General features: G+C 55.7%; 2 protein-coding genes across 4 annotated transcripts in view; one reads left to right on the forward strand and one right to left on the reverse strand.

Moving 5' to 3' along the window:
- Positions 1 to 5,077: 5,077 nt before the first annotated feature.
- Positions 5,078 to 17,954, reverse strand: LRRC27 (leucine rich repeat containing 27). 2 transcript variants are annotated; one of them, XM_059900096.1, is made up of 7 exons: positions 17,856 to 17,954; positions 16,450 to 16,679; positions 13,737 to 13,867; positions 9,771 to 9,829; positions 6,763 to 7,126; positions 5,693 to 5,839; positions 5,078 to 5,355 (listed from the first exon to the last, which is right to left on the reverse strand). In XM_059900096.1, the coding sequence occupies exons 4-7, from the start codon at positions 9,787 to 9,789 to the stop codon at positions 5,121 to 5,123; spliced, it is 765 nt and encodes a 254-aa protein (XP_059756079.1). In that variant the 5' UTR covers positions 9,790 to 9,829; positions 13,737 to 13,867; positions 16,450 to 16,679; positions 17,856 to 17,954; the 3' UTR covers positions 5,078 to 5,120. The 2 variants fall into 2 exon arrangements, with proteins under 2 accessions (XP_059756079.1, XP_059756078.1); XM_059900095.1 differs by having other exon boundaries at positions 16,425 to 16,679.
- A 5,019-nt stretch (positions 17,955 to 22,973) lies between these two features.
- STK32C (serine/threonine kinase 32C) overlaps positions 22,974 to 24,926 on the forward strand; it is an 84,528-nt gene continuing 82,575 nt past the window's right edge. Inside the window, exon 1 of one of the 2 annotated variants that reach the window (XM_059899289.1) lies at positions 22,974 to 23,013. Coding sequence is in view for 1 of the 2 variants with exons in the window: in XM_059899288.1 (XP_059755271.1) it covers positions 23,862 to 24,123 (262 nt within the window). In the remaining variant the exon portion in view is untranslated. Of the gene's footprint in view, positions 23,014 to 23,724; positions 24,124 to 24,926 lie in introns of those variants that run through there. The other variant, XM_059899288.1, reaches the window with a different exon arrangement.

The raw sequence follows: 24,926 nt of genomic DNA on the forward strand, positions 1-24,926 counted from the left end.
AAGCGGGTTACCAGGGCGGGACCTGTCCGCCTGCGTCGTCAGCTCCACCCCAGCACCTGTTTGACTCTTAGAAGGAACTAGCGCCAGGGAAGGCTGGGAGGGAGGAGGGAGGAGGGAGGAGGGAGGATGGAGGGGGGCGGGTGGGCGGGGGAGGGGGGCAGGGACCACGTCGGACCTTCCCTCTGCTCTTCTCCCCCCGCGATGCTGCCAGGCTGCAGACGCAGCAGAACTGACACTATCTGCTGGCAGCCTGGGAGCTGGCGCCCGCCTGGGAGCTGGCAGCCTGTCATTAACCGGGGTTCCCCAACACAGGGAGAAGAGCTAGTGCTGAAGCCACTAGGTGTACTTCTTAAAGGCAGACATTTAATTTTATCTTTAAAACCATTAAAAAATATATGATTTGGACTGAAAGCCCAGCCGTATTGTACTGTTATCACAAAGTACAGAGGAGGAAGGACCTTGCACCCCGAGGAGCAGGCAAGGAGGACGGGGCCGTGTTCGTGGCTGTGAGCGTGGCTCGACCCCGAGTTGTTTGTTTTTTGGTTTTTTTTTTTTTTTTTTTACTTTTTGGCTGTGCTCTGTGGCACGTGGGACCTTAATTCCCTGACCAGGGATAGAACCCGGGCCCCCTACACTGGAGGTGCAGAGTCTAAATCACTGGACGGCCAGGGAAGTCTCTTGACCCCGAGTTTTATATGTTGAGTGTCAAGCAGACGAGGGATATTCTTCAGGCCAATAAAATGGATTCAGAGGTCACTGGCACAGCTGCCGGGTTTAGAGCATCGTGAAAAATGAAAATGCAAGGCTTTTTAAAAAGTGGGTGATGAGTCAGGAGGCTCAGGCCCCCTGCCCACGCGGGAGGCATCTTCCCTTCCCTTCCTCCTTTCAGGCTCGGGGGGCAGGACGTGGGCGACCCCACAGAGCGCATGGGTGCAGCCGGAACGCGGGAGGGCCTGGCGCGGCCGGGGGACAGAGGCTGCGGTGGGCACGCAGGTGATGCCGAAATCCACAAGCCCACGTCTGTGTACGGACAGGCCTGCGATCCGACCGCTTCATTTCTGCGAGGCGGGGCACCAGACGTCTTCCAAGAGATCAGTATTTTTAACTTTACTAGACATTTTGCAAGCAGCTGGCGCCCTGGCAGCAGCAGTGGCCGGGAGCCTGCTGCCCGAGGCCTCCGCTCTGCCTGCCGCTTCCCGAGCGCTGTTTACACCCGGAGCTCCGAGCAGCCGCGCTTCTTTTCTGAATTTACCGCCACTGGGGCTTCCTCACCTGTGAACTGCCTGTCCTACCCTTTGCCCGTTTCTCTACTGCATTCTTTAATTTAAAAAATCTACTTGTGGTTTTTCTTTACATTTTAGATATTAATCTTTTGTTACAAACATATGTCACAAATATTTCCCCCTATCTTTTGACTTTAATTATAGTATTTTAGGCCATATAAAATAGTTAAGTTTTATGAAGTAAATATTTCCTGCTGTGAGTTTCGGAGCTTCTAAATTTCCTATCTAACTTAGGGGGAGTTGTGCTACTCCAGGTTATACAGACATTCGTCAATGTCCATGCTGTAAAACATAGTGACCACCTTTCTCTGTAATATTCAAAACACACACAACGGGATAAGCTGCTTCTTGCACAGTATCACAGAAGTCGTTTCTAGCTGGAGTGACCAACATACAAAAGACAGTTCGCGCTGGTAACGCCATGCCCATGGGCACCACAGCCACGTGGCAGAAGCAACTCACGCATTTGTGGATGGACGGACGGAGGAGCAAAATGTGCCCATCCACACGATGGACTATCATTCAGCCTTAAAAAGGAAGGACGTTTCGACACAGGCTACGATACAGATGAACCTTGAAGATGCTATGCTCAGTGAAATGAGCCAGTCACAAAGGGACAAATGCCATGTGATTCCACTCACAGGAGGTCCCTACAGGAGCCAAATACACAGACAGAAAGTAGAGGGCGGGGCCGGGGGAGGGGGGTGAGGACTTGGTGGTTAACAGGGACAGAGTTTCCGTTTGGGAAGATGAGAAAGTTCTGGAGACAGATGTGGTGATGGTTACACAGTGGGAATGTCCTAAATGCCTCTGAACTGTACATTTAACGACGGTCAAGATGGTACGTTTGATCATATGTTACGCATATTTAAGCACGAGTGACCTGCAGCAGCTCCCCGTGCGACAGCCACCACGGTCATAACGATGCTTAAATACAACCCTGGAGGGGGGAGGGGGGAGAAGGTGCACCAGTCTGCCCGGAGGAGAGGCCTGGACGCCGGGACAGAGCCGCCTCGGGGAGCTCGGGCACAGAGAGGACCGGACAGGCCTCGGGACGGCCCTCCAGGCGAGGACACACAGCCTCTCCCTGGACCTGGGAGCAAGGTGGTCAGGGGCGTCCCCAGGAGGGCGCGCGCGCAGCTCCCCCAGAGGAGGGCGAGGGGCAGCGACGCTCCCCCCACGAGGCCGGCCGGCCTGAAGCCCACGCAGGAGGAGTGCGGGGCGGCTGGTGGGGGACGGGGTCTGAGTGCCACAGGGAAGCTCCCGGGAGGCCGGGAGTGGCACCGGGGCTGCAGAAGGGCGGCTGGGGGAGGCCGGGGGACAGGGAGGACGGGCCCGGGCCAGTGCGGGGCGCTGGGAGGCCCACTGCTGGCCTGCTTTCGGCAGGGAGGTCACTGCTGGCTGAGTGACAGAGGCCGGCGAGCGGTCAGGCTTTGCGGAGCAGGCAGCCTCCTTCACCTGTGAACCCGGACTCCGGCAGCCGCGCCACCCCTCGGGGCTGAACGGGCTGCCCTCCCCAGACGTACCAGGTTCCTCCGTGGGGTCGGGAGGTGGCTGAGCCCTCCCTCCTCCTCTTCATCCTCTGGGCCAGCTCCCTCCACTCCTGCAGTGCTCGCTTGTCTCTGGAGGACACAGCGGAACACGAATGTTGTTAAAGGCAGCTTTGTGCGCAGCTTACAAAGATTTCTTTTTTTTTTTTTTTTAATTTTTTTTGATGTGGTCTAAAAAAAGACCATTTTTAAAGTCTTTACTGAATTTGTTACAATATCGCTTCTGTTTTATGTTTTGGTGTTTTGGCCGCGAGGCATGTGGGATCTTAGCTCCCCGACCAGGGATCGAACCCGCACCCCCAGCACTGGAAGGTGAGTCTTTACCACTGGACCGCCAGGAAGGTCCCTACAAGGATTTCTACTGTCACTTTTAAAGCTTCACACAAAAGCCCTTCACTCCTGGCCCCGTGGCCGGACACACGGGCATCCTGGGGGCTCTGAAACGCACGTCTGGGCAGAGCTCCCTGGGCGGGGACAAGCCAGGCCCTGCCCCGCCCCTGCCCAGTGAGGCACCAGGACACTTTTCAGGGAAGGCCCGGTCGGGGCCACGGCCACGAGCTCCGCAGCAAAGGCTTCAGGCATTCACTGGTCTGCACGTGGCCCGGGGATGCTGACCGGTCCACTTCCTCTCAGACGCCCGAGCCTCACCTAGGAGCGTGAGCCCTGTCTCTCCAGCCCCGTCACCCGCGGCGTCACTGTGCTGTTGGCTGCGTCTCGCCCGCTGCACCGCGAACCGCCCACAGCAACGCCCAGGGGACTCGCTGCCCACGCGGGCACAGAGGCACCGCAACACTGGGTAGCCTCTGAGCTGAACAGAACCCACCCCTGCCCGGGCTGCGGCGACGGCGACGGGGGCGGGACGGGGCCAGGGCTTCACCCGCCACGCGCTCTGCTTCTGGACGCTGCCTCTCCAGCCTGGGTTTCCACCTGCCTGTCTGACCCCACTCCTGGATCTTCCACGGATTCCCACGCTCAGCGCCCTCCCATCCCACCTGCACATCTGGCCCTCGGTCTCCCCTCTCAGCAGAGCCCTCCATCGTGGGCCCAGACCCTGGCCACCATCCCAGACTTGCCCTGGCCTCTCCCGCTGCCTGCGTCGGGGGCCCTTTGGTCCCCAGGGTCACCGCAGCTGGGCCCTCCTGGGCTCTGGCCGCTGCCCTGCGAGGGCCTCTGTCCTATCTCCACGATGAGGCAGGATCTCGGTGCCGGCAGAATCTGGCTACGTGCTCCCCCGGCTCCAGGCCCGAGGGAGGGCCAGGCACCCCCTCTGCACCCCTGCAGAGCCCGCCTCGCCCGCGAGGCTGCTTCCCGAGCCCCCAACCCAAGCCGGTGCTCCCGCATGGAACTGTCACTATGCGACGTCAGGGGCGGTGCTCCTGGGCGCAGGGGACCTGGCGTTGTCTCTGCCACCTCTTGGGAAACGGGCTGGAAGGTCCCTGAAGAGGTACAGGGCAGCGTTCTCAGGAGCCGCAGGAGCACAGGTAGCCAGGAAGTGTGACGTGCTCCACGGGGCTGTGCGGAGACTAAGCCACTGGACGGGGTCCCCACGCTGTTGCCAAGGAGGCCACCGAACGTGGTCTCGGGGCCCCCGGCACAGAAACCAGGGAGAGAGCTGTTGCTCGCCCTTTGATTCAAGAGCCGCCCTCAGCGAAGGCGGGCGGCACCCTGGGCACTGGGGAGCCCGACCTGGGGGGAGGGGCACGTCCCGCCCGGCCTCCCGAGGTCCCCAGCCAGGCGCCCACCCGAGCCAGGACGGCGGGCGCCTGGTGAGGACGGCGGCTGCGGGGGCAGCTGAGCCTCGGAGACAGAGGTGCTTAGCAAGGCGGGGGGGGGCCGGTGCTGAGCCTCCACAGCCGGGCAGCAGCGGGACCTGCCTGGGCGCAGGGCAGAGGGCCGCCGGGACGCACAGAGAGGGGCCTGGACGCCCGCAGGGGGACGCTCTGGGGAGACTCTGGGGCGTGGCCCGCGACCACCACGGCCCCGGGGGCCCAGGCCATGCAGTCACATCTGAGCCTCGCTGTCGGTTGGCTGCGCCCCTGCCGTCAGGATGCCAGCCCCAGGGCAGGGACACCGTGCGCCCTGACCAGGCCTGAGGGCCTACTGTCACCCAGCCTCTCCCTGAAGGACATGAAACCCGACTTGAAAAGCACGTCTGGTGTCGGGACCACCACGCTGGCCCATTAGAACACGTGTTCTGCGAACCGTCTGCATCCGCGGGGCCCTGAGAGAAAACACTCAGGCGGGTGATTTCAGGAGGGTTTATTCACAAGGCGGAGCAGGGGCCCTGCTAGGAGGACGGGCTGCGGCCACCCCGGGGCCCTGGGGTGAGGGACCGAGGGGCCGCTGGCACCCAGGAACGGGAGCGGCGGGCGGGGCAGAGGGCCCCTGCCCTCCCTCCCCGCTTCTCTCTGACCTCCCGCCGGAGCCCGCCCTGGCCAAACCCAACCAGAAGGTGGAGGGCGCCGTCCACGCCAGCCGGCCTCGCGGGCCCAGAGCACGGTGGAGACAGGCAGTTGGCGGGGCTGGAGGACAGAGGGGACAGAGGAGACAGTGAGGACAGGGCCCGAGCTGGCCCCCCGCCGAGGCCGACCGAGCCAGCAGCAGCCCCGTGGGGCAGAGGCAGGAGCGCACCCGCCAGACGGGCACGTTATTTTTAAGCCACTTTCCTTAAACAAGACCTGTAAGCCGAGTGATTGACAGGAGAGGACGGGTAAAGGAAGAGCAAGGAACCAGAGGAGGGACCAGGGCCGAAGGGGCGGCGAATGCGCGGGCCTGCGCCCGGCCCGGCCACACGCCCCGCGAGGAGCAGCAGGACAGCGGCCAGGCGAGGCCAGGGCCGCCCCGCTGCCCCCACCTCACCTCCTGCGCTGCTCCAGCTGGGCCTGCTTCTCCCGCAGCTCCCGGAGGGCCAGGCCCCGGCTCCCTTCCGGCAGGCCGGTGCGGCCCAGGGCCTGCTGCCGTGGGGCCAGCTCGGGCAGGACGCTCTTGAAGGAGGGCGTCCTCGTCCTACGATGATACCAGGTCGTCAGCCGAGCACCGCAATGAACCCCGTGACGGCCCCGAGGGTGAGTGCAGGGCCGCGGGCTGGCTGCACGGAGAGGCCCCGACGGTCGCGGACCGCCGCCACCCCCAGGATCCACGACGTAGGCGGGTCGGCCGTCGGGGCCTCCTCCCCGCGCCCCAGGCCGGGCCACGGCTGGACCTACACCTGGGACCGGTGAAACCGCGCCATGCCGGGAAAAGGCTCGCGCTGACTTGGACGAGGTACCGACTTGGTTCCGGGGGTCTGTGGGCTGGGGAGACCTGCCCTGCCTGCCTCCAGCCCTCCCAGGGCTATGGCCAGGTAATCACACTTGAACAAGGTTTTACTCTGAAAAATTTTCAAACCTACAGAACAGGTGAAACAACAGTGCAGTAGCCACGTGCACACCTTTCACGTGGATCAAAGCTCTTTACTCTGTTTTCCAGTAGTGCCCAAGGGCAGCCTTCTCGGACGGGCCCTTCCTCACTGTCCCGCCACAGACTTTTACCACAAACACGCGGGGCGCGTGTTCACGCCGTCCACAGGGCCACAGACCAGAGTGGCCACTAACCATGGTCTGTGCCCTGGACGTGACGTCACCGCCCTTGCCGACGTATGAGCCGTCTTCCCCAACGTCACTGGGTCACGTTCTCTCTGCATATTCACACATCCACACACGTGTGCACACCACACACCCACACACAGGATTTGAGTTTTTCTCTCGTGTAACCTCTTCCTCTGAGCCTGTTTTCTGGGTAACTTTAACCTAAACCAGGCCTGGCATCTGCTGTGTAACAAACGATGGCGACGTGGACACACGTCCACCTGATGTCTTAACAGAGAATCACAAAATGATATTACAGCCGTGCAGAGATCAAGGGAGTACACCTTTGCTTTCAACTTCTACCTGAAGACGGGCCTCGGGCGGGGTCGCCGCGTCTCCTTGTCGCGCAGCACCGCCTTGAGGGCCGGGGGCAGCTCCACCGGCAGGCGCTGGCTCTCAGGAACCTCCGCGGGCTCGCTCCCCACGATCTCCTGCCTCAGCTTCCAAAAGCGCCTGATCTCCTCCTCGCTCGGCCAGTCCTCCGGAGGCTCGGTGGACCTTCTGCGCTCACGCGGGTCTAGGTTTTCCACAGGTGGGAAAAAGCCTGCCTTTTCTGTTAACACGGTTCCCTTTGCCTCCTGAGAATGAATGGCTTCTTTGTCAGGCACACGTTCTTTGGATAAATCCAACAGTGGATGGGGCAGCTCACTCACGGTCCTCTTTTTAACTGGGGAAACCGACAGCGAATAAAAGGCCGCTTTAGTAGACTGCACCTCCGCGCCCGAGGCGCGTGCAAGCCTGGAGCCCACTCCCTGCGCAGAAGGCTGGGTGGGGGGTGGCCCCTGTGCCCCAGGCCCTCACACTGCACGTAAATCCATATAAATGAAGATATTTGCCCCGTCCAGACCTTCTGGTATCTGCTTCTAATTGATGTTCAGCCCACACACCTGTAATTTTTACTGCAATGCTTTTGCTCACTTTTAAACACTTTGATCTCTAGGAAAGTTATGTGAGAGAAAACTGGCCCACAACGTATTCATCCACAATTTATGCCAGATCCCTCATCGGGCGTTAGGGCCACAGCTTCCCACAGACAGGTGTCACCTGGCCTCACAAGGCCTCCTTTCCCGTGACGTGCAGGGACCCAGATGTGCTGACAGCCAGGTGGCCTGGGCCTGGAGCTGGGCTGAGGGTGTGAGGGTGTGAGGGTGCGGGGCTCGCCCACCAAGCCTGGCCTCAGCCCTGGGGCGGGGTCTCCAGACCCAGCAGCCCCTTGTGTTCTTAAACACATTGAAACAGCCTTGTCCTGTCCAAGTTACCTTCTTGTACAGAGTGAACTCATTTTCAGCCTTTCAGCCTAATTTATTTAGCTATTTTCTACCTTTTTTTCTAGTCGATTATGTATCTATTATACTTGAACCAATATAGCCCTCTTTGTATGAATACATACAGAAACTACAATTGGGGTTGAAAGACAATGGGTTTTAATTACACAATATTAAATTCTAAAAAATATGTTCAGTGTCAGTGGTTTACAACTCTGTTTCCTGAAGCGAAAACTTTTCTCTCATATTCTTAGGAGAGTGTGGAATCTGAACAGGTGAACCAGGTGAACACCTGGATGTCATGTGCTGGCATGACTGCAACTGCCTCATGAGACCCCAGGCCTAGGTCTCCTCCCAAGGGACCCCCGAGGGCGGCCGAGCAGGACACGCGGTGTCTGCACCAGGTGCGGCACACGCGAGTCCAGGACGGCGAAGTCCTGACCACTACACGCTGGGGATCAGTGTTTTTAAAGAAAAACAGTTCACAAAATGGGCAAAGATATGCTTTAAAAAATCCTAAGGAGTGACTAGAAATGAACATATTTGTCCAATTTGCTTGTGGACAATCGACTTAGAGCCAGAGACAAACTGGACCCATCGTGACACCAAACAGAAGGAGGGTGAATGCAAGCAAAGATAGTTTTTAAAGTCAAGCAAAACGGCAAAACACAAAAACAGTAAATGGGGACTTCCCTGGTGGCGCAGTGGTTAGGAATCCGCCTGCTAATGCAGGGGACACGGGTTTGAGTCCTGGTCCTGGAAGATCCCACATGCCACGGAGCAACTAAGCCCACGTGCCACAACTACTGAAGCCCACATGCCTAGAGCCCACGTTCCACAACAAGAGAAGCCACTGTACCACAATGAAGAGCAGCCCCCGCTCGCCACAACTAGAGAAAGCCCATGTGCAGCAATGAAGACCCAACGCAGCCAAAAATAAGTAATAAGTAAATAAATAAATTTATAAAAACAAAAACAAACTGCTGAAAATTAAACAAAAAGAGAAAAATTTTAAAGCAGCAAGAGAAAAAAGATGTATTACTTCTAAGGGAAAACCAGTAAGACTGCTGACTTTTCGACAGACGATGGAGTCCACAAGACAATAAAGGTATTTCTAAAGCAGTCACGATGCCTAAAGTCTAGGAGCCTATACAGTCTGCTAAAACCACCTTCAAAAATGAAGGGAAAATAAAGATGACCTTTTAAAATCCTGAAATAATTCATTACAATAAGACTCAGTATAACACAAAAGACAGATCTTCAGGCCAACACAGTCATCCCAGATGGAAGCACGAAACCTCAAGAAGAAATGAAGAGCTCCAGAAGGGCGACCATGTGAGAGAACATAAATAAGACAGTTTAAAGAGTGTCTGCTAGATCCACTACACATATAAAAGCAAAATTCACGAAAACAGCAGCACAAAAGGCAGGAAGGAGGCAATGGAGCTAACCGTTCACTGGAGAACGAACAGAAATGAACACACGACAGCTGTCCACATCCACATGGACAAACCTGAAAGACATCGTGCTGAGCCCCCAGACGCCAGGTCACCAAGAATACACAAGGGATGATGCAACTTAGAAAACGTTTGAAAGGAAGGCCCTTTACACATGTATTGTGTAGGGATAGTAAGTGGTAAAGCTTTCAAGGAAAGCAGTGAAGGATGAACAAAAATCACGCCGGCCGGGGGAAGGGGGGCAGGTGGACTCAGGAGCACACCTGGGGCCACAAGGGCCTGATGCTGATCTTCCTTGAGCGTCAGGTACAGGGCTCCGCGTTTGCATTGTTCGTACACTGTGTTCACATATAGGACACACCTTATAGCAGTAACGTGTAGAGCTTTATACACGTTATAACGTGTATAAGGTGTATAGCTCTGGCGATGGGATCCGTGTTATCTCAGGGGCCAGAAGGATGGTGTAGAAGGGATTTAAAGCATCGGCTGGCCTTCCCTGCTGGGTCGGGCCTGTATTTCCATTACAGGTCTGGTAACTGCAGAAGGCCGCATTTAAAACCACCTTTTATTTTGTTGTTTTAGCACTTACCCAGCTCCACAGGTAACATTTTGATAGGATTTCTTTCTAAAAGCAAAGTTTTCAAATGCCTTTAAAACAAAACAAAAAATATGTAATTTAAAAAGCAGAAAATCAAATGACCATCAAATTTCTTCATCTGTCTTCTCTTTAAGGGGGCAGCTTCAACGCAGACGTGCACACGTTCACCCCACGCTCTGTCCCCACCAGCAAATAGACTCCACGTCTCAGCATCTGGTCAGGCTCTCAGCCTCAGCACCGCGGACGCTCGGGACCAGGCAGTTCTTTGCTGGGGGGACCGTCCCGAGCCCGGTGGGTGTTTAGCGGCATCCTGGCCTCACCCCACCAGATGCCCCCTCCCCAGGCTGTGACAACCACAAGGTCTCCAGATGATGCCCATGTCCACTGCGGCACGATCGCCCTGGCTGAGAACAGTCACGGAAAGATGTCCGGGAGACAGAGTATCCGCTCTGCTTAGAGATGAATAATTCGCACACTAAGGCCTCTTTGAAGACTGAAAGCCAGGAAACATGGTGAAGGGGTGTTTCTCCCAGTATTTGACCAGGGATCTCTTCTGTCACTTAATAGCTATTAATATCCCTTACAAGGTTTAGCAAAAGGCATATCATAGATAGGTAGAAGATGTCCAATGAAAATTTACTAATTGAATGACGATGGACGATAAATAGTTCACATTAAGCTCTATCTTGCCCCTTTTGTTCGGCTGCTTTTGTTTCTCCACATTTCATCAGGGCTCCATCGTTATTAATGATCATTTTCTCTTTCTCGGTTGCTTTCAGGGATCACCAGCTAAAATCTGGTGTAAAAAGACTTCAAATGCCCTGGCTCATTCAGTGTTTCAGCCGAAGGGTGTGATGGCCCTTTCTCCTGGGCGTCCAGGCAGAGGCAGGACGCCCGTCCCCTCCCCTGCTCCACCCAGGCTTCACGGAGAGACTGAGGAATCCTTGGGGCCGAGGCACTATTTAATCGCCAGGGACAGTCTGGCGCCCCGCACACCTGCCCTGCAGCAGACACAGCCGCGGTCTCACGGGGGAGGACCTCACAGCCCCGGGGGGGACAGAGAAGCCCCGCCTGCCTTCTCTATCGCTGGGCGCGCGCTCCATGCCCCGCCAGCCCTGGGAGACCAGTGCGGAGCAGAGTGGCCTGGAATTCAGGCCAGCCTGTACCCACATCCTCAGCTTTCCTTTCCCAAAAAACGTTCCTCAGACATAGACAGCCCCCTGCAGACCCCATCAGCAAATGATGCTCCGGCCAGAGGGAGGGGCGGTCTCACGTCTCATTTTCCGTGGAAGGTGAAAAAATTAAAATTCAACATCACACTGACCAGAGTCCCCAAGATGTGAAAGGAGAAAATACAGTTTCACAGACACAGAATTGAGAGCTCTAGTAAGTATTCATCTAAACTAAGTTTAACTTTTTGACTGGCAGCCCCAAAGGAAAATCGGATTACCTGAGGATTAGACAATTCTCTTTCCTTTTACTGTCTTGGATTTTCCTATTATTTAAAGTTTTTAAAAAGTAAACTTGGGGAATTAAACTTTCCTTGGTAAACACAAAGGCAAATTAGTTAAACATTGTTACTTCAACTTACTGGTTTTGGTTTACTCCCCTTTTAATTTTGCTAATACAAAAATAGCCAAGGAGGACAGAGTTTGCTTTTCTAAGATTCTTCTACAGGATGTGCAGGCCGCCACGTACCCTGGACCTTCCAACACACCTTTCTCAAAGCCAAGGATGTTCCAGCCCACTTGTTTGTCTATTTGTTTGTTTGTTTTGGGGGGGGCATGTTAGCCAACTATGAACCTGAAAGTGTACAGGGGATTTTTCCACCTTATATAATAATACATTAAAATATTCTTGTGCACACTTTTAAGTGATAAATTCACAAATACTATCAGTAAACCACTGATTATTTCATTTCACTGACTTTCAACTGAACGCCACACATTTATGTACTGGACTGGAGTTGCTTGCCTAAGCATATATACTGATGTACCTTTTTAAACCTTCTCTCCCTGCTAGCAAGCTTACACATCTAAGACACTGAGTGGGGGAGAACAGGAACACTGGCATTGTTTTAATTAGGCTTTCTGGAAAGCTTAAGGCTTTCAATAAGCCCATAATTACTTAAAATTTCTAATGAATGTTTCAGCTCTTTAGCAAGCTGATCTAATTTTAATGATATAACTGGTTATAAATCACATGCAAAATTATATCTTAGACAACATTAAGCAGCTGGCTTTGACTGGCAAAATCAAAGAATTCCAAAACTTGAGACCACGTATTTATTTTAGAATAAAGAATAGTGCTTATGAGCACAAGCCCTAGTTTATTTTTATCCTTTGAGGAGCAATTACTCTCCAGAACTGAGTGCCATTTTGCTAAGACAGCCATGAACCAGAAGCATGAAACTGCCCTCGACACATCAGCCCAGGACCCCGGGAAGAGCGGAGCCTCCCCAAGCCTCCCTGACACACACTCAGAGACGCCTGGGGCCGCCCAGGTCACGCCGGCGGGGACCAGGTGGAAGCAGAGAAGGCACAGCTGCCTGTCACACTGCCGCTGGCGGACGCGCTGGCTGGAGCTGCGGACACTGCTCTAGGCAACCAGGGGCCGACCCAGTGGGTCCAGGAAGGCCCGGGAGCTCCGGGGGTGTCCCCACCCTGCCAGAGACACCCGCTTGTCAACAGAAACTAGCTGCTTCCCTGCTGAGCCTGTAAAGGCACGGATGGCGCACGGGGATTTTCTCTTACTGTTACATGGATAAAATACTCACTTCTTTAAACATACTTTTAAAGCCAGTGAGCAGTAGTTCAGGCAAGTGAAGGGCCTCTGCGCCTCTACTCTGCCATTTCACGGGGGCTGCAATGACTCTAGCAGGAAGGGGGTCACCCTTGGACCCCTCTGTTCCTCCCACGCCGTCCATCCCACCTGAGTCCCCCGGCTCTCCTGCGTGGACGGCTGCAGCGGCCTAAATGGCCACGCGGCGGCACGCTCACTCCTCCTTTCAGAGTGATCTTAAAGCCCCGTCCCTCCCTTCAAACCATCTGTGACTTCCTGTCTCTTTCGTGATGAAAGTCAAACTAGCGATCGCGCCTACCAGCTCTGGTCGACTGCCTCTGCAGGCACCTCCTGCCCCTTCCCTCCTCTGTTCCACCACACGGCCTCCCTGCCGCCCCTCCCGTCCCCAAGGACACGGCCACCTCATGGCCCTTGCACGTGCTTTTCCCTCTGCCCAGCATGCACTAATGTTAAAGGTGTGTCTGAAATTCACGTCGTGAGGTTTCCTAAGGGTTAAGAAGCTGGCATGGAAGCACTGGGCACTGAGGCACAGGGGCCAGGAGAGCGCAGTGGCCTCACGCTGCACGTGGCTCCAGGACTGGGGGGTGCCGGCTGACCTGGGGCTGCTGGGAGGGGCGGGTGAAGGGGGTAGCAGCTTGGCCCCAGTTCTAGAAGTGGGAGTACTAGGAGACGCCCGGCATCGGAGTGGCAGGAATGTGGCTGGATGGCACAGAGCTTGCTTTGGGGTTTCCGATTTTCCCAAAAAGGAAGAATGACTCATTGTTTACCAGGAACCAGTGCAGTTACGCACGGGCCCTTGGGAGCAAAGCCGCTGGTTTAATTCACGGACAGTATTTCTGACCCTTCAGGCAGCTTCACGTGAGGGAGTCAGAGACGGAACCGGCTGCAAAAGCCGCGTGGACCATCCAGCAGAGGCGCTGTGGTGCCAACGTGCTCTGCGGTGCTACGTGTCCTAAACTATAACCATACAGGTGCATTTGGTACCTGCAGCCACCGCACCTCCGAGCCGGCTTTGGAAACCCCATTACACGCTTCTGCTCCAAAGTCGACATTCAGTGGGGTGGGGTGTGGCTAGGCAGCCAAAGAACAGGCCCTCGGGCATTTTAAGGAGATGATGATGACCTCCTAACCTGGGAAAAGGAACATGCAACTCACTTGTGACAGCCGATCCCAGAAGGAAGCGCTGTGATCCTACTAGAGCAGAGGTCCAGCCAGGTGAGGTTTGGCAGTCACTGAAAGAAGTCTTTAGGAATCGTGCAGGGGGCGTTTTGCTGAAGGTGCAATTGCTTCCAGGGGGAGAAAAAAAAGAATGTTTTTGTCAACCAACTAAATTTTAAAACATGACACATCCTCAAAGCATTTCCACTAGTGACTGCAATCATACATACCAAGTTAAAAGAAAACCCATAACATTTATCCTTAAGTCGTTTAAACGGGAGACACAAGCGTCAGAAAAACGAGGCCAGGCCTCACCGCGCAGCTGCTAGAGTGGCTTCCCGGCCTGGAGACGCGGCGTCTCGCCCGGCTGGCAGTTCAGACGCCACCACTGTGCACATCACACCTCTCCCATCAACTATCCTTTAACATCTAACTTCATCCCCAAGTGTGTCTGAATCCTATTCTCCCTCCCGGGCCCACGCTGCCCAGAGAACGAGGGTGGGAGCCACGTCCGGGCCTTGGTTCTCATGCAAGGAGACACTGAAAAGGAAACTAAAGGACACACACACTGAGTTAGCTCTGGCATCCTCTGTGGTAGCAATGGCCGCACAAAAACAGCCAGTAACCATCAGGTCAGGAAGTCTGATACATCACCCAGTGGGCCCTTAGGTCGGATCATAAATAAGACAGGACAGTAGGGAAGGGGAGAGGACAAAGCACACGCACACTGACCCTCGCCCCGCGATACATACAAGTACGATTTTACAGTCACAGTGTGGCAGGATTGTGGGTAACACAGAAATCCCTTCTCTAATGCTGTTGATACACGTTGCATAGATTTACATGATCACATATACTATACACACGTATGTATTTCTGCGTCTCTATTTACCAGGGCAGCAGAGTGTAGACGTTAAGGGCACTGGCCTGGAAGCCAGGCTGCCTGGGTTCAAATCTAGGTTTTGAAAACCTATGAGCTGTGTGACCTAAAGCAAGTTCCCGAACCTCTCTGTGCTCCAGTGGCCTGGCCTGTACCAGGTGCAGCAAGCGAGCAGCGCCTGGCACACAGGAGCGCAGGTAAGCACGAGCCAGCACGACTGCGTTGCTCTGTGAAAGCCCACGGAGCACGGCGCGCGGCGCCAGCAGGCTGCTCCTTCCCCACCAGCTTCTCAGCTCCCGGCTCTGCTGCCAACACCACCTTCCAAGTCCCTTCAAGTTTATGGCGGAAACTTGAGAAACACTGGCTAGAAACCACACTCCACAAATATGCTGAAAACACAATCCCTAAGCAGCTAAGGCGCGGCACCATCGCTCCCTGCTGGCGGCGGGTGCAGCCTCTGGGGAGTGAGTGGCGACTGGACACAGCGTGTGGACGCCTTCGCGCCGGGCCACTCTTGGCCCGGCCGCCAGGTCAGCTTTAGGCTCTTGCTCTCTCGGGCTCAGCGCTGAAGCCGCAGATCCTGGTAAACACCAGAAAGGGAAATCTCAGAAAGACAAGCTAGCATTCGCCTTCGCCCCATAGGGGCCGGTTTGAGTGCATCGCACGAGCCCATCCTCCCTCCTCGGTTCTGTGAGGCCGTGTGAAGATGGGGGTCTGTGTTCCCTGATCATAAGGGTCTCTGGAGGTGATGATGGTGGCTCTAGAGAGCGTTGCGATGGCTGCAAAGTGCACCCGTACCCCCTAAAAGTCCACGACTCTGAGTGGTCACCTCACTCAGTGATTTGTTGCCATGGTAGTAAAATGTATATTGACGTCTCCGTTTTCTGAGAAGCATAAATAGTTATAAAGTTTCTTCATTAAGCCTGAAGAAGGCTCTGGAATTTCCTCCTTCTTTCTTTATGCATGACACTGTTGGGTTCCTTGTTCAGAGCTGAGAGCGTTTGCTTCACTAAAAGTGGTGCATTACCAGTAATTACCAGTGATGACCCAATAATCACTCATGGAGGTCAGTGCTAAGGAAAGAGACCGCAAGACCAGTGCTTGCCTGATGGGAAAAACAGGGTGTGTAACACAACTGGGGTTAACAAACTAAGCAGCTACTTAAAATCTACGTACACGGCTTTTGTAAAAGCACTCAAAACCGTCAATCAACAGGGTAACAGTGCAATGCGTGGGTGTGTGTACCATGTTGAGGACACTGTGCCTTATATGCTTATCATTTAATTCTCCTAATAACCCATAAATAGATTCTCATTCCCATCTTCCAGGTGAGGACAAAATGAGGCTTAAGGAAATTGCGTGACTGCTGGGCAGTGAGAGAACTGCTGGTGAGGGCCCCTGACCGTCGCCCTTCAAGGCTGTGTGATGGAACCTTGTTCTAGAAATCGCGGGAGGAGACAGACCCACTAGATCTCAAGCAGGCAAGGGCCGGACCTGGTGAAGGCACCAGGCACCAGGTAGAGTCAAGCCTGTGACATCTGCAAAGCTGTGGGTGACAGTTTTTACTGCACTTATTTTAGGGGTGTTGTGTTTTGATTAAGAGACCAAGGGTGTTTTTGGCAAGTCCCCCCCCCCCCAACCCAGGAGAGGACATCAGAGTCTTCATCATCTGTGACATCAGAGGACATCAGAGCAGTGCACAAAACCCCAAGTTAACCCTCCTCTATCTCATTCTCGAATTTCTCTCTAAAAGAAAACTGCAGGTAAGAAGAGCCTTCAATCACGTCTATGTGGCACATACGTACCATGCCCCAGAGGCGCCCCACTCACTCTGAGGTTGAGATCTTTAAAGATCTCTCCTAAATGGTGAAGACCACTTTGACTCAAGTCTAAAATTGCTGAAGAAGAGAGGATGACCGCCTTGACACCCTCGTGAGCGTCTCTGGAGGGGGATGCAGGCTTGCTCCTAGCCTGACCAGCGCCGCAGGGAACCTTGCAGGAGCTGCTTCCCTCCATCCGTCACCGGGGACCACCGCTCATCCGCCCAGGTCTGGAGTCACCTGCAGACAGGGAGAGGAGATACAGCCAACACCTAGGTACACGGGCACACTCTCACTGGCTAGCTCATGGCAGATTTGTGCTGGCTTACAAAGCCAGTGTTTCTAATAATCAGTATCATAAACTTGACTTTTGTAAAACAAACTGGACTGCAAGAAGGTTCAGATTAAAATGTTCTGCTCCTCCCTTTGCACCATGGAGTCCCAAGATTTAACTTTTAATTCCTGGAAAATGCAATGGCTATTTTAGGGATGAAAACAAGTCAGAAGATTTCAAAGCGCACAAGCTAATGTATCCCTTCCCTAAATGCAGTGGAGCTCCTAAGTTCGCACTTTCTTATTTGCCCCTCGGTTCTGTGGCATTTCCATTAGTGTTCCACTCCACGGGGAATCCTGACAGCTCAGATTACCGCTTTGACTCAGCGATCAGCAATGGGTCTGGCTAGCAACCAAATTAGGTGGGGGGGGGGGGGAACCGGTCAAACGAGAACATTGAATTTTACTTGTTCAACAATAGTTTTGCTCGACACAAAGTTTAAGAACTGTATTTCACCAGAACCTCATTCGGTGAGGCACACGTCCGTGTTTAATTCCCAATTTATCCGGCAATAACAACCAACACTGGAATGTTTCAGGGCTCAGAAGCCTTCGCACATTGATACAAAACTCTCGACAGCCAACACCTGGGAAACGTGTGTGCGTCTACCTCCCTCCATTTTAGGGGTGGGGAACGCGAGGAACTGCCCAAAGGTCAAGCAATTAACGAGTGGGGGGCGAACCCACCGCAGACGGCCTGCGCTCCCTGGAGGCCCTGGGCCTCCCCTGGGGTCCTTTTCTGTGAATCAGGGGGAGAGAGGCTTCAACCTCCCGCAAACCTCTGAACAGGGAGAAGGCCTCAGAACCGAGAGCCAAACCACAGGGCCTAAAAGCGGGCGGGGCGGGCTCCGTGGGGTCGGGGAGGCGGCTCCGGGTCCCGGCGCCCTCCCCGGTTTCTCCACCGCGCCCGGCCGCCCTCGGGGCCCCGCAGCTCCGCGCCCCGCAAGCCCGCGGTGCCCCCAGCCTCTCGGGATGCGCCCCCGCTCCCGGCCCGCCCCTCTCCCCTCGTCCCCCATCACCCGGTGCCCCAGCCTCTCTCGAGGTGCCCCCGACCCCGACCCCGGGCCCGCAGCCCCACCTCACCCTCGGCGGCCGCCAGCCCACCCGCACGCCCGCACGCCCCGGGCGCCGCGTGCTGCAGCCCAACAGTGGAAGGTGCCGGCCCCACGCGGTCGCTATGGAGATGCCCAGCCTTACGGAGGCCCGCAGGCGCCAAGCCGCGCGGAAGGCGCGCAGTCGCGGGGCGCGTGATGCGTCTGGTGCGCCTGCGCACGCGGCACTCATCCAGACTCCAGCGGTCCGCCCGGAGCCGCAGTGCTGGCCCGCCGCCCGCGACTTCCTCTGTCGGGCAGTCGGTGACACACACAGAGGTGGAGCGTTCCGGACAAAGGGGACATGTGTGCCGAAGCCCGGAGTGTCGTGATGCGCGAGCGCGGGCTTCTGCGGAGCGGGCGGCGGGGCACCTGCCGGTGGGCTCTTCGGGGGAGCGCAGCTTACACATGGGAAGGCTCGCATTTCAAGTTGACCATCCGGCGTCGAGAACTTGAAAGTCCTTCCCGTTTTATACCTTCGCGTCTGCAGCAGGCAGACCTACGTCCTCTTGGGGTCACAGGATGGCTGTCCCGGTTGCAGTCGTCACTCGGACGCCCACCCGGGGAGGAGAAGGAAGCCCCGCAGTAACTGCCTCTGAGATCTGGCTGGAATCGCTTTGGCTACCTAGACCAATCAGCAGAAGAGAAATGAGACCACTACCAGGGCTCGGACCAATCAGGATTTCTCTGTGGGTCTGGACCCCCCCCCCCCCACTCCCCACTTCTCAAGCACTCAGGTAGAGGGTCTGCACACCTCTTATCAGTCAGGCGGCGAGCCATTAGAGGATGACGTCATTAAGGGCTTTGACCTTTGCCATTGCGGAGGCTGGTTGGACAATCTCTGAAGGCTGCTGCCCTCCGCCTGATGCTGCAGCTTGAAGTGTGCAGGGCAGGTATTCAGGAAGGGAAGGTGGAGGTAAAGGGGGGACCAGCGAGCCCAGGCTGGAACGCGGGAGGATGGATGGATCACGTGGCACCGATGGTCACAGAACTACACACACGCCCAGCCCAGGAGTTGGAGAAGCTAAAAGACTCGGCGAGACAGACTAGCTGCACGCCTGGCCCCCACCAGTGAGGTGAGCTGGCAGAGAAAGGACATTGTGTGCGAGCTGCAGCCACACCTGGGCCCCTGCCCTGGCCGTCCAAGTATAAAATCATTACAGCTGCTACCTCACTGCTCCCCCTTACCCCCCAAATCTCATGCACAATGCCTCTTGGGGCCGAGTTAGGAAACCTGCAGAAAAGAGAATTCTGGAGAAGTAGTTCAGCTTAGCCACACTGACACATCACAAAGCCACCACAATACCTGAAAACAAATGGAGGTACTGTTAGAAGTGAGGAACGGGGTGGCTGGTCGCTGAGCAGGCAACCAGAAGTGTCAGCTACAAGAGCCACTGAAGAGTTTCACACTGATTTTAACATAAGGCCCACCTTGTTGTAAAATGATCACTTTGGATTTTTGCTATGGTCATGGCAGGTGATGCCATTCAGAACAACCCTTCCATGACCAAGGGAGTGAGGAATATTTTCTGCATGTATGCTGTATGTCGATACTAGAGTTTATTCTATACACGTTCTTAGAAGAAAATATGGGTGAATTTTATTTTGTTCTTAGGCTAAGAAAGGATTTCTTAAACAGGATATAAAAGCACTAACCATAAAAACAGATGTTGATAAATTCACTACATTAAAAGTACTCTTGTTTATCTAAAAGATACCATAAGGAAAATTAAAAGTTGAGCCCCAAATGAGAGAAGATATTGGCAATTCTCATATCCAATAAAGATTAGTATCCACAATATATAATCCAATGAGGATTAATATGCAGAATACATAAAGAACTCCTATAATTCAATTTTAAAAAGATTGAGGCAATAGTTACATTTAGATTAATGGGCAAGAGATATGAACCAACAACTCCCAGTAGAGAAAAAAAATGGCCAATAAAGATATAAAAAGATGCTCCACTTTACCAGCTAGCAGGGAAATACAGTTTTATCTGAAATGAGATCCTGTTTTACCCTTGCTCAGTTGGCAAAAATGAAGAAGTCTGGGAACCCCTGTGTTCATGCCCGTAGCTCATTCTTCTGTCAGGGTGTCCATCGGAACTTGGGGCATCTGGGAGAGCACCCTGCTCCCCTGTCGGGCTGGATTCCCACGTGCAGTGACCCCCACCGTTCCCCTCTGGAGACTCAGACACAGAGTTGCATCAGGACACGTGGGCAGAGACATTCACAGCCGCCTCACTCATTTTAGCAAAACCTGGGAAGGACCCCAAAGGCCAAGAAAGAGAAAGCCATGAAGTGAACGAACAATAGCTACTCACAACAACAAGAATGAATCTTAGAAACGGCTTTTGACAGAAAAAGCAAATTCCAGGAGACTTCATAGAGTATGAAATGCTTTTCATACAAGCAAAACTAAATGATAAGCTGCAAATGTGAATGATAAGATTCTAAAACAAAAAATCAAGAGACGAGTTCTCTCTCAAAAAATCAAGAGACAGGAAAATCATATTTTCCTGTGACAAATATGAGCTGGGGGAAGCAGGAGATGGGGTGCACCTGGTGGGTGTTATGGGCTGAACTGTGTCCCTCAAATCCAATCCCTGACCCCCAGCACCTCAGAATGTGACTTATTTGGAGGTAGGGTCTTTAAAGAGGTGACTAATGTTAAATGGGGTCATTGAGTGGCCCTTATCCAAGGTGACTGGTGTCTTTATAAGAAGAGGAAATTAGGACACAGACACACAGAGGGATGACCTCGGGAGGACACAGGGAGAAGACGGCTGTCTGCAACCAAGGAGAGAGGCCTCAGGAGAAACCAGTCCTGCTGACTCCTTGATGTCAGACTTCCAGCCTCAGACCGTGAGAAAATAAATTTCTGTTATTTAACTGCCTGGTCTGCAGGTTTTGTTACCAGAGCCCCAGGAACTAATGCAGTGGAGGTCCGAGGACAGGTGGTCCCTCAGTCCAGGCCGGGGCAGAGGGTGGGGTTGCTGGTGAGTTGGGTGGCCGCTAAGGGCTATTTCATTGTTACACTTCAGAACATTTATACTTTTTTTAAGGTTTTTTTTTTTTTTTTCCTACCCGCGCAGCTTGCGGGACCTTAGTTCCCTGACCAGGGATCGAACCCAGGCCCTCGGCAGTGAACGCTCATAGTCCTAACCACTGGACCGCCAGGGAGTTCCCAGAACGTTTATATTTTGCGCGTGTCCCTTTGTCTGCATCCTGCTACACAGCGAAAGAAGGGTTGTAGTGGGGGCGGGCGCAGCACCAAGCGTCTGCTGCCCGTCTACTGGGTGTGCGGGTCCTAACGCCCATTCCTGCTCAAGCCTGGGCCTGGGGGTCGTTCTCGGATGTCAACAGGGCCGTTCCCACGCTCCAGCTGGGAACTTGGTCAGCTACTTGCCTCCCAGGTCTTCTTTCCTTCATCTGTGAAGTGGGATGGTCACGAGAGGTGTTTTGTAGGGTGGCTTATACCCGGAGTCTCACCCAGACCTGATTTAATGGTGGGACTTGGGACTTCTGAGCTGATAATATTTAGATGAGATTTTGGACTTAGAGTTGAAGCTCTAACGGTGAGACTTCTGGGGATGCTCGGATGTGGTGAATGTATTCTGCACATGGAATGGGCTTAGATTTTGGGGGACCAGACGGTGGACTGTAGTGGGTTTAGTGGTGGCCCCCCAAAAGATATGTCCACCCAGAACCTGTGAATGTGACCTTACTTGGAAAGAGGGTAATTAAGTTAAAGAAATCAAGAAGGTATCATCCTGCGTTAAGGTGAGTCCTAAATCCTGTGACAAATGTCCTGATAAAGGAGAAAAGGGGAGAACACGCAGATGAAAAGACGATGTGACGATGGAGGCAGAGCTTGGGGCGATGCCTCTGCAGGCCGAGCGATGCCAAGGACTTCCTGGAGCCGCGAGAAGCCGGGAGAGACGTCTCAGGACCTCCAGAAGGGACCACCCCTGCTGACACCTCGATTGCAGACTTCTGGCCTCCAGAACGGGGAGAAAACACACTTCTGTTGTTTTCACCCACAAGTCTGTGGTCCTTTGTCACAGCAGCCCTGGGAACTGACACACTAGGAGCCTCATGGAGTTAAGCAGCGAGTTTGTGCTTCAGTCCTGGTACCATGACAACAGAGAGGAAGGATTCCTTCCCAGCGGCCATGGGGCTCCTCTTCTCCACTGTGCATTTTCCTCTCCCCATTCACACTCTCTGGAGTCATCGGAAGCCAGGCAGCCCCATGACCTCGAGAATCAATACCATCACCAAGCAACCCAGCCACCCAGCACTTGGTTCCCCACGTCCTTGCCTCCACATATACTTTGTCCCATGTCCCACCAGGGCTAAGTCGGATGGCATCACAGCCAGGGATGACCTGGTTTTCCATTTCTTGCTGGGAAGGGGACTCATGGTTTCCCCGGATAAGTGAGCAACTCAGGATCGTAATCCCATTTGAGCTTGTTTCCTGTTTCCTGGGGCCAGTTCTGGTATGTTTCCCAGCAGGAAACAGCACATTCAAATTGCGCAATCTGAGGGGAGTTTAAAAACAGGACTATTTACAAAGGTGCAGGCAGCGTGTTAATTTCAGAATGATGCTATTGGACAAAGTACACATGAAGACTGGAGACTCGGCCAACGATCACACCCTCTCAGGAAGCTTGGCTTTTTGGATGAATTATGGGCTGACGCACGTTTGTGCTTGGGTTTCAGGGCTTGAGACTTGAATACAAATCACACCCCTGCTGTTCTGCACATGCCCTGTCTAAGCGGGCACTCGCTGTCCCCCAGAGACACTGGCCGCTTTCTGCCCTCGCACACACTCATTTCAATCTCAGGGACAGTGTCATCACAGCTCCTGGGCCCCAGGCCTTCACAAGGTCACTTGCTCGGACCCCTGCCGACCGCCCCAGCTGCAGCAGTCCTGTGATCACGCACTGCCCACGATCCTGTGTGGGCGCTCCCATATGCTGGGTGTTGTGGACACGTTTATCTGGTTACTGAGTCACTGACAGTCCCCTGTCACTGGCACAGGACGGAGAAGGCCCTGTCCTCACCCTGCTGAAGTTCCTGATCATTGTGGGCACCCCTGGGCACAGGGACACTTTGCTGGCCTCACTGCCCACTCCCCGTTCACAGGTAAGTCCCTCCCAGGCCCCTAGAACTTCACAGTGGCCCTCGGTGGAGTGCCAAGGGGTTCCGCTCGGGAACCGTGCCGGGCGGACTACACCGAGAGCCGGACTGGAGACCCAACCAAGGGTACCCCGAGAGCGCAGGCGCGTGTGCCCAGCGTCGCCGTGACCCCGGGCGCGCCCGTGCGTGCGTGTGCGCGCGCGCTCGTTATCAGGCTCTGGGCCGGCCGACCGGAGAGGGGCTTGCGCACCGGGCCCGCCCCCGCCCCCGCCCCGCCACCTCCCTCCCTCGGCGGTGCAGCCGCATGGGGGGATCGGCGCCGGACCCGGGACCGCGGGGCTGCGCGTCCTGACACCGACCCGGCCTCGGCCCCCGCACAGCCGTTTCCCGCCGCCCCATCCTGGGTCCCGTGCGTGGTCTCGCCAAGGGCAGAGCCGCAGGATGAGGTTTAAGGCTCCCCCGGGTCGGGCGGCAGCAGTCCGCAAGCCACCTTTGTTCACAAAGGCCAAGGGGGCCCCCGCCTTCTCTTCTGTCTCTGCCGCCGCGTCGCTGTGCGCTGCATCGGCCCCTACTGAGGCGGGCGGCGGGTACCCGTAGCCGCTCGCCGCACCCCGCTTCGGCTCCGCCCCGTCTCCGCCCCCGGCGCTCACTCCGCCTGGACTCCTTCCCGCCGGCCCCGCCCCGGCCCCGCCCCCGCGCGCTAGCGTTCGGCGGAGCCGCCCGGGCGGCCAGGACCCGCGAACACCGAGCCTGGGGCGCAAGGCGAGCGCGGCCAGTCGCTCCAGCTCCTGCTCCCCGCCCGGAGGGCGGGCCATGTCCTGGGCTCTGGCCGCGGCGCGCACTCCGGCCCGGCCATGAGGAGCGGCGCCGAGCGCAGGGGTAGCAGCGCCGCGGCGCCCCCCAGCTCGCCGCCCCCCGGCCGCGCGCGCCCCGCCGGCCCCGACGCGCCCCCCGCCCCGCCGCCGCCCGCCGCCGGCCAGCCCCGGGCCAGGGACACGGGCGATGCCCGCGCGCAGCCGCGCCCCCTGTTTCCGTGGAGCAAGTGGAAGAAGAGGATGGGCTCGTCCATGTCGGCGGCCACCGCGCGGAGGCCGGTGTTTGACGACAAGGAGGACGGTGAGAACGGCCGCGGCGGAGACTCCGGGCCGCTCGCGGGGACAGCGTTGGGACCCGCGCCGTCTGGGGACTCGGCGCGCTCTCGCAGCGGGGCCGCGGCGGGAGGATTTCCGCGGGTCGGGGCACCAAGGCCTCCCGGTGGGAAGGCGTCAGGGGCGTCTCGGTTTCCGAGGAAACTCGCGAACGGTGCTTGCGGTGCCCACGCGTGTCTTCCGTGTCCAGTGGCGGCGCGACGGGCGGAGTAGGCCGGCCGGCCCTGCGGGGTGAGGGTCTGCGGTCGGTAGGCGCGAAGGCCCCCGCAGTAGCGAGGGCGCTGTGTTTGCATTTTCCTTTCCTGCAAGGTGTGAGCGCTCGGTTGTTACTCTGCACCTGAGGTGTGCCGAGTTTGCGAAGGGAGATGCCTGCCCCACAGGTGGCGCGGGGGCCCGGCCCTCGGAGCTCTCAGTGTAGGTGACGGCGCCGCGTGGCTGCCGGCGTGCCCACGTTTGCACTCAGATGTGCGGTGGAGGCTTGCCTTTGTGCAAAGACCTGCCCTTTTGGGAACTAGTTTGCCTTCAGGTCCCCCTGCAGGTAAAGCTAGTGACCCGGAGGTGGGCGCTGGTGGAAAGCAGGAAAGGCCCGCAGGCACGCCTCCTGGAGCCCTGCTGGGCACCGGCCTTTTCACTTAGCACCCTCGGGAAAGGTGGCTGTGCAGTGTCCGCCCCTGAGGCACTGTGATACTTTCACAGGCAGACATACAGCTCTTCTCTGCAGATGTCATGCAGATAAGTTAAATGCTACAAGATGACACATTTGATGTTTTT

The sequence above is a fragment of the Balaenoptera ricei genome, chromosome 16, assembly GCF_028023285.1.
Source record: "Balaenoptera ricei isolate mBalRic1 chromosome 16, mBalRic1.hap2, whole genome shotgun sequence".
Lineage (NCBI taxonomy): Eukaryota > Metazoa > Chordata > Mammalia > Artiodactyla > Balaenopteridae > Balaenoptera > Balaenoptera ricei.

Coding starts and splice junctions, on each gene's coding strand:
- LRRC27 (XM_059900096.1), bottom strand. Junction 5,840..6,762: donor CGCCCGAGGCCCGTCTTCAG/GTAGAAGTTGAA, acceptor GTATCATCGTAG/GACGAGGACGCCCTCCTTCA. Junction 5,356..5,692: donor CAGCTGGAGCAGCGCAGGAG/GTGAGGTGGGGG, acceptor TCTGTCCTCCAG/CCCCGCCAACTGCCTGTCTC.